Source organism: Cupressus sempervirens, chromosome 6, assembly GCF_028749045.1.
Source record: "Cupressus sempervirens isolate cs-2001-9-10 chromosome 6, ASM2874904v1, whole genome shotgun sequence".
NCBI lineage: Eukaryota > Viridiplantae > Streptophyta > Pinopsida > Cupressales > Cupressaceae > Cupressus > Cupressus sempervirens.
This window is the reverse complement of record NC_143123.1, coordinates 466,525,188-466,534,398: the sequence shown is the minus strand read 5'-3', so window position 1 is coordinate 466,534,398 and position 9,211 is coordinate 466,525,188. Positions and strand designations below refer to the sequence as shown.

The 9,211-nt window shown below is 33.1% G+C and overlaps 1 protein-coding gene across 1 annotated transcript; it reads right to left on the bottom strand.

Annotated features, from left to right (window-relative positions):
• Positions 1–3,365: 3,365 nt before the first annotated feature.
• Positions 3,366–6,673, bottom strand: LOC149553076 (auxin-induced protein 5NG4-like). The gene is made up of 8 exons (XM_089788581.1): positions 6,564–6,673; positions 6,158–6,398; positions 5,661–5,723; positions 5,437–5,553; positions 5,092–5,350; positions 4,766–4,924; positions 4,505–4,656; positions 3,366–4,230 (listed from the first exon to the last, which is right to left on the bottom strand). The coding sequence occupies exons 2-8, from the start codon at positions 6,367–6,369 to the stop codon at positions 3,981–3,983; spliced, it is 1,212 nt and encodes a 403-aa protein (XP_089644707.1). The 5' UTR covers positions 6,370–6,398; positions 6,564–6,673; the 3' UTR covers positions 3,366–3,980.
• Positions 6,674–9,211: the final 2,538 nt, after the last annotated feature.

Sequence of the window (9,211 nt, the reverse complement as noted above, 5' to 3'; positions counted from 1 at the left end):
TAATCAATTTGGTTGATTAGTTTGGGTTGCCATCAATGTTAAAGAGGGAGATTGTTGAAAATAGATTGAAGAAGACTATCAAATAGGGAGATTGTTGAGAATAGATTGATATAAGTATGATCAATATGCTTCAATCATTGTTTTGTCATTAATGTCAAACCTGCTGTTTGGTGGTAAGACAACTACTTATATGATTTGAGTACTATCACTTATTTGATTGATGAAGAGCACCTAGAGGAAAGGTTGAGTTATGATTATGCAAATGAGTACAAGAATCAATTAAGACAATGATAACATAATGCATTGATAATTTTTTAAGGTTACAAAGGCTGGTTACATTAAGAAAGTTTAGAAGAACAAGTTACACAAAGTTTGTCTGCCAAGCTTGACCAAGTGGATAGTAGGTATCGAGAAAATTTAGTGCAAGCCGAGTAGAAAATTAGTTGGAGCCGAGTAAAAATTTATTCTAGTGCATGTTGAGTAGAATAGTGGATGTTGAGTAAAGTTTAGTTGATGCCGAGTACTAGTAAACTTTAGTTAGTGCAGAGTGATTTTATAGAGGATGCTGAGCAACGTAGTATGTGTCAAGCACCAGAACCTAGATAATGTTGAGTGGCTACATTATTCAAAAGATCATGAATTTGATGGATCTAAGCCGACAAGTTTGTTTTCTTGGAATGTGTGAACCAGATGGGAGATGAGGTTGATGAGTTGGTGGCACAAAATTCAAGGTAAATTAGTTTTAGGTAAATTCAAAGAGGATTCAAGGAGAAGTCTCTAGAAGAGATATGGAATGTGGGATAGATTCATTGTATCCTACCTAATTTGTCCTATCCCTAAATTGGACGATGAAAAATGAGTAGAAAATGATCTTAATTTCCTATTTATAGGAATGGCTAGTTAGAAGCAAAAGTAGTTATGTGCGAGAACCTACGGAAGACAAGGAGTCAAGGGTTTTGCTTCACCAAGTGACCTAGGAGAAGAATCTGTATTGACATGTTAAGCAAGAAGGCTTAAGGGTATGAATGCTTGAAGGGTGAACAAGCTATCAGAGCTGAAATGTATGAAGGCCAAGTAGAATGGAAGATTGAAAAAAAGATCTATAATTTGTAAATGGAGTTGTAAGTTGTTATTAGATCAAAGCCTTACTATTACTCTCTAACAATTGTATCAGTCTAGGGTAAATCCTTTGGATTAAGATTGACCTAATAGTCATTTATAAATCCTTTACCCGAGTGACATTCCAAGCGAATGGTCTAAAGTCCTCTAACAAGGTTCACTCCTAACAGGGTGATTGAAATCCTTTAACAGGGTCAAATTTGATAGTGTGTATTGTAACCTTTAGTAGGGTTGGCCTTTCACAGGGCATCACTTAAGAAGAGTAAAAAAGAGTAGCATGTTACTAGTGGTTTTTACCAAATTGTCTTTCCACATAAATCATTGTGTCAAGTGTGTTGATGAATTTGTTATGTTTCATGTTTACATTTCTGCAAGCTGATTTGATAGTAACTTACAAGTTTTAAGTGATTGCATAATCTTATGGATACATGCATGAAGAATGTTTTATGGGTTCACAAAGCCATGAAACATTTTATTTATGCATTTGGACCTTGAATAACTAATTCACCTCCCCCCCCACCCCCACCCCCACCCCCCCCCGCCTCAGTTATTCTAAAAGTATTAAACAATAGCACCTTCATTGGTGATGACTTAAACATCATACACTAAAGCTTGATGAATGGGCTAAAAGTGTTCAATAGTCAAAATTGTTTTAACTTTTTTCAAGCTTGATTTTTTCCTTAATATATGATGTTTAAGGGTGGCCCTCTAGTTTTCATAGAAAGTTTACTTATCCAGCTCTCTCTATTTCATTGCTAATAGATTCTTTATTTTTAAAAAAAAATTAAAATGATGGTGGGGAGGGAGATGATACTACTCTCGCTTGTTGGAAAATTGTGGATGATGGATTTCATGATTAGGAGCCCCTCTTGATGTGTCAATTTTAAAGGTCTTATTTTTAAACTTGATGAAGTTTGATATTGTAATATTGTACATAAACATTTCCTTTTTGAGGTCAAGCCTGTTGGTGTAATTTTTTCCTTTCGAGGAATGTGTAATACTTCATTTGTAAATTTTCATAGTTTTTTTATCTTTACATCATGATGCCATTCTATTGCATTATTTAGGATATACCATAATTATTTTCATGCTTAATATAAATGGATTTATTTTTCTAAACAAATCATATAATTTAAGTTTCTCTTAAATTCAATTTATCCATGATGAGTCTCATGTTATGTTTTTATATATGATGCACTCATTTACTTATGCTTAATTCTTCTAAATTGTTAATAATTAAATATAGATGATATTAATCTTTCTTTTTTAATGAGTGTATGATGCGAAAAAGCTAGCCATAGATTTGTAAGAGCATCATAATTACAATATTCAATATTGTTTAGTTGAACATAAAACTTGTCTACAAGATAAATATAACACCTTTGTTAATGAAATAAGGTATCAAACAACAATAGTAATTATGAATCATAAAAATCAAGTTTGAGAATCTTTTGTTAGTTGAGCCTCATTTTTCACCAGGTTTGTTTTGTTTGCTTCCTTGATTGCCTTGTAATTAGGTCTAGACCCTTTCCATGTATTTAACTTAATCAAAACAATATTCTAGAGGATTTAAATATACACAATTCTCTTCCTCTATCTTACAATTGCTTCATTGATGTAGAAATGTAAATAATTATAATATACCATGAGAAAATACAATAAAGAGGTCAATTTGATTTTAGAATATATAACTCTTTCAAGTATTTCAATTCTATTTATCTTCATCTATTGTACATTTTACAAGATAATTTAGATACTTAATTTGTATTGCCCTTAAACAAATGATATTTAAAAAAAGGACACATAAACAATAGTCTACATTCATGTATTTATCTGAAATAATAAACCTAAACATACCATAAGATTATAAAGAATTAAAGCTCAATTTAACAATAGAAGTCCTCAATTTTTAGTTCCACATAGGCCTTCATAATGGAGAAGGGACGAATCCTTATAAATTGAATATTGTATTATGCATTTGTTGGGTTAAAGCATATTTTCTTTGGATAAGCGAAGGAAATTAAATATATGTTAAGTAATAAAAAACTTTATTATAGCTTGGAACTAAACTAGAGTTCCTAAGCACGTAACGAAGACATCTATGTCTAATAATCAATGCATTTAAAGCTTGGCCTTGGGTCAGTCCCCAAAGGATCTTTGGATGCTCAATATTTATACAGTAAACTATAATCAAAGCAATCATGGCAGAAAAACTGAGGTCAAGAAAAACAGGATATGCAAATGAATGGCTAACAACGATCACAAATAGTTAATGAATTGAGTGACAAAACAGAAATACACGAACCACTTCAATGCTTTGTTGTTACAAAGTTAGGTTAATCTGCCCTTTTTAACAACAATAAGCCTGTGTGCTTATGTACCGCACAGAACAAAAACACTATATATATGATAAGATTACTTAGAAGGAAACAAGAAGCTTCCTTCTCTGTTAGGTCTACAGTGGCAATAAACCCAATTGGAGAGCACTTCAACATAAAGCTTATTACAGGTAGATAAGTAGGCTTAAGGTTGTAGGTAGTTCTTCATGGTCTTGGGTTCAAATCTCTCTCCGGTTTAAGAGATGAGACATCTTGCCTACAGCTGGTTAAAAAACAGCTTATAATAACTAGCACAGAGCAAAAACATATTGACAACAAGTATTGAGCACAAATTAATTCTGCCTTTGATAGTTGTCGATTTTGCCATCACACCAAAAACAGGTACTAGTGGTGGAGAGGGATCTCATCAGGGATATAATCGCTATGCCAACAATAGTCATAACAAGATCTATAATAGCTAGCTACTGTAATTTGATCAGTGCTTGTGAGGGCAAGTCGGGTATGACTGGGATCCCATGGTGTTCATGGCTCCTTTGAAGAAGGTTGAGGAATATCAGCTGAATCGTAACTTGTGTCAAGAAGAGGTTGGGTTAGGGTAGATGAAGCAGTTTTAATGCTACTTTCAATGGTAAAAACTGCTGCTTCATCATGGACTAATTGATTTTGTTGGATGTCTGTGCAAAATTTATCTTCAAGTTTGATTCTCTTCTCTTCACTCTTTCCCCACAGTACAAGGTAGAGGCCAAATATGATAAGAATCGCTCCAAATATCCTGCAAAAATAATAAGAAGGGTTGATTAGCTTAGAGCTATTAGATTTGTACAATCTATCAGAGATATTAGCTCGTTTGTTGGGTTTGATTGCGAAAGTATTTTTATCATCAACATTTTAGATCAATACTCAGCGATCCATCATCAGGATGCAAGAGATATGCCAGAGAAGATGATTCGGTTGCCATGAGGTTTGCAGTTTAGCTTATTCAAATTATCTTTATATAAAGACACATATGCCAACATTTTTGGATTGATAATGCAAAGTTGGTATACCCTCCGAGGTAGAAGTTTTCTCCAAGGATGATGGAGGCCATGATGGCAACAGCAATAGTTTGTACAGGCTGATAGACTGCGACAAACACAGGCCCTCCTCTGTCTATGCACCATATCTGAACAGAGAAGGCTATACCTGAAGCAACAAAGCCCTGCATCAACGCCATTAACAGTTTAGGATTAGAATATCTCCTTGTGGGTACCCAAAATATGTGCAATAATGTACTTTAATATATATATGGTAATGCTATCTATGCTCACAGCATATAGAATGGTGAATAATTCTCCTCCAGAATGTATCTTCCAGTGCTCCAGATCTCTCTCAAAAAAGGCTGCAATAATCAAAAATTGGATGACACCAAAAAAGCAAGTGAAAGATGTGACTGACAGACGTGCTGGGTACTTCTTAAGGACTGGCCCCTGCATAAATGATCACATTATAGATTTTATACCCGAAAAAACATATTCTAGCAATACTACAACGGAAACTTGTGAGTCTCTCATATAGGAGGTCTTGGGTTCGATTCTACTTGAACTTTAAATATAATAATAATGAATCTCAACAAATCTTGGCTTCGGCCCATTACCTGTATGACAATCCAGCCTGACCAGGCCAAACAATTTCCAAGGAGGTAAATGCATCCAAGTGTCCAGTTCTCAGATTTTGAAGAGAGATTAGGAGCTTGGAATGCATGGAAATGATTAGCAAGGGTAAAACCTGGCTGAAATAGAGCAGATATTGGAGGACCTTTGTAAAGTGTGATAATGGTTGCACCACCCACACATAATACAGTCCCCACTATTTTGGCCAAGCCATCTCTTCTCTTAATGTGGACTTCTTCCAGCCTATTCAAAGCACATAGAATGGATCAGACTCCATAGAAATGCTTTAAACAATATAAAAGCCACTTTCAATAATTGGTGAGTTTCACCTCAGAGATGCTGCCATGATGAATGTGATTGCAGGTACAGAATTTTGTATGGCTGATGCAAACGTTGGAGATGTGTAGTAAAGCCCCAATAGGTAAAATCCTTGATTGGCAGTGATTCTGTCATACAATTGAAGTTATACAAAAGTGTTTTTCTTCTGAAGTGTGCCCATATCTAACCTGAATAGATTTATTATTACATAGTATTGATAACTTATCCTACTTACCCACATAATGCAAGGAAGAAAAACTGAATCAAGAGAGAGCATGTTAGAGGTGGACGTTGGTGCCTGCACATGTGGAACAGTTCAGCCATACAATAAAAACTCATGAATCATTAAGGCTGACCTACATAGCAGCAGTAGTTGACACATGCACTGATTTGTTACTTATGAATGGTGTAAATACATATTATAAATTGGTTATAAGTCATTTCTAACTAGTGAAAATACATGTAAAAAAAAATTATTTCTTCTTTTAAATGAAATGGTTGGTACATGAGGGCCTTCGCCTAGAAACTGTATAGATTTTAACTAATTTATTTTTTGAATCAACATTTGAGATTGTTTTCTCTTTTCTAGCTCTCTATTTTAATGACGGGTCATATAGTATGATCTGAAACATTGATTCAAAGAAAAACACAGCTAAAATCTAGAAATCTTCGAGAATATTATGATAGACTTTCGAAACTTAATGTCTCTAACAGTAGAGTGGATCAGCTTACTTCTCAAGAAAGAAAGCAAAAGGTCCAAGCAACATCAAGGCAATGATGTTCCTGTAAACTGGAAACACCACCTTGCTAACTCCCATATTCAGAGCTGCTCTTGAAACAATATGAAACCCTGCATACCCAAATTGCAGAGCAAGCATGGCTGCATGCAGCTTCACCCTTTCAGACACAACAAAATTGCATCTTTGTAGCATGTTGCTTGCCATCTTGATGAAATCCTTTCCACAATTTAAAGCTATACCACACACACAATTCAATCTATCAGCACCAATTACCATAGATCAAATCTAAATCTAGAACTTGAATACATATTCAAATCTTCTTTGAAAGTAGCCCGAAACAAAACCAAAACCTTTAATCAACACAAGCATGATACGTGAAAACTATAACTTGAGCTTACACTATTATTAGACTACTCTGCTGGATTGAATCACAAAACTGCAGTGGGAGTGAAAAGCTTGGTGAAGATTAGTCTTAGATAGACCATCTTTTAAAGAAGAAACTTCAAACTATTGGGAAGATGAAGGTACAATACAATACATCAGATCCATAAACAGTGTCCTTGTTCTCTTCTTGTCTATTACCTATGATTAGACAAGAAATTGAAGCAAAACAGTGAGAAATATTTGGAGTTTGGGATGATGAAAGGTTGTGCTCTAAACTATCATAGGCTCAAGTGATGAGTTGTCATTTCCATGGAAATCATAAAGTTGTGACCGACCAGAGTAGACCCACAACTTGGTCCACCTTTTATTTCAATCGCAACATTTTCTTCTTGTTTATTTCCATGGCCTTGTTTGCCACAACTGGAGTTTCTTCATAGATATGGAAAAATATCAGTAAAGAGCTCCTTTTCTAGCCATTCGGTTTTTCAGTCCTACTCCATTTTGAGATCTCTTGCTGTATAAAATCCAGATTACAGTTGTCTTGTCTTCCTGTTTCTTCGTTGACTTACAATTTTATTTACTATTTCTATTATTTGGTTAGGGAAGAGCTGAGTCTCACCTACTTTGACTGCTTACACATGCATATACGATATATTATATGGGCTCATGTTTGAATAAGGGTTATTAACAAACCACCAGCTTAGTATATCAAAATGTAGATGATTATAAGGTCATTTGAGTTTTAAGGGAATCGTTACTAACCATAAGTTAAGTTTTATGTGGCGATAATTAAAGATATTAAGTTTTATGTGGGGATAATTAAAGATATTAAGTTTTATGTGGGGATAATTAAAGATATTGGTGTAATTAGATGTGGGTGTCAGAAGTTGCTATGAGATTATTGATGTTCTTCTCTTACAAATAATATGCAAGATTTAAGACCTTTAGGTCTGTTTGGCTGCGGGAATATAAAAATGGGAATAGGAATACTTATTCTCAAATAGAAAATGGGGTTACGTATTCCTATTCTTGTTTGGTTCACCTAGAATTTGATGCAAAATTCAGGGACTCAAAAATTTATGTTTTCTAAAATTAAAAAAAAAATGGAATAGGACTACGTATTCTGATTCCACCTATTTAGGTGGAATAGCAAATCCTCATTTTGGGGCCAAAATTGGAATATGCATTTCAATTTTATTCCTATTCCAAATCCGATTTGGTGCATCCAAACAGAGAATTCAAAATTTTAAGAATATAAATATGCCTATTCCACTTGTATTCCTATTGCCAAATGGGCCCTTACTTCAATATAGTAAAGAATAAAATAAAATAGAATGGAAAAAAAATATATCTTAAAGTACATACTATAGATGATCTATATTTACTTGAAAAATAAATATTTTAAATTAAAATTATATAAATATAAAAATAATAAAGAAAATTAATTAATTTGTTTGAAGACTTAAAAAATTGATAATGAACATTTTTTTTGTAATTAGTTAGATTTTTTATTTGTCTTCTAAACTAACAATTAGATTGTGTCTAACTACTTCTAATAGGTTATAAATATCGAATTATTTTAGTCTAAGGCAATCCTACAAGTACAAAATCAAAATTTGAAATTGTAAAAACATTTATTTTTACAAACTAGACCTTCATTTGTCAAAATAAAGTTATGCTTCAAATTCTTCATAATTTAGTTTGACCTTGCTGTTTAAAAATGGTGGTGTCTACAAATGCATTTGGAATTATTTGTACAAGGAGTTTAGATTAGTTAATGATTTGAGTAAGTTTTCCTTTGATTGGTTTAATGATGAGTATGTTTGAAGATGGGTCAAGCAACCATACATGATCTACATATATTGACTAGATGTTGATATAATGACAATGAAATGTAATATCAAGAAGTTACTAGACATTTTTTAATTCTCCATGGTTATCTAGAATGGGTTAGGTTTTTTTCCTTCAAACAAAATCCTCGTGTATATGTTTAAATACTTAACTCATAGGTTGAGCTCAATCAATTATATCATTCACATCCCACTATAAAGACTCAAGTTTAAACCCCCAAATTTGCATCTTGAAAGGGAACCTAAGGTGTGACTAATATAAACTCTTTGTATAAACTAATTTTACCCTAATTTGTACTCATTTTCTCATATTGAGCTATATTTGTAAGCTTTCTTTATTTAAAAAGTATGGCCTTTTCATTCTCAAGTCAATTAAAAAGTTATCAACTTCGGCTGATGAATAAATTTGGACTTGAAAGTGTGGGGGTCAAGTCTACAACTATAAGTTTGAACTAGATTCAAAATGATAAAAAAAAATTGACAATGATAGTTAATGATGAAATTGTATGATCGATATGCATCCTTTAATGTGTGAAGTTAAGCTCAATCAATGCTTTTCTTAGTTGCCATTTTCATACATAAACATGCTTCTTTACACTAATTATTCCATATAGGAGAAATGGGTTGAATTGAATCCAAAACAAAGGGAAATGATGCAAGGTGTCACTTTCATCCTTATATTTAATGTTGGTATTATCACTAGTTGGGAAATATCAAAGCACGTGGGTTAGTAATGAGGTATCTTATATTACACAAAATTAGATAAACACATCACTAATATTATCAGTATAGAAGATAATTATATATATTTT

Coding starts and splice junctions, on each gene's coding strand:
- LOC149553076 (XM_089788581.1), bottom strand. CDS start 6,369: ATGGCAAGCAACATGCTACAAAGATGCAATTTTGTTGTGTCTGAAAGG. Junction 5,724..6,157: donor TTTGCTTTCTTTCTTGAGAA/GTAAGCTGATCC, acceptor CCACATGTGCAG/GCACCAACGTCCACCTCTAA. Junction 4,925..5,091: donor CAGGCTGGATTGTCATACAG/GTAATGGGCCGA, acceptor TCATTTATGCAG/GGGCCAGTCCTTAAGAAGTA.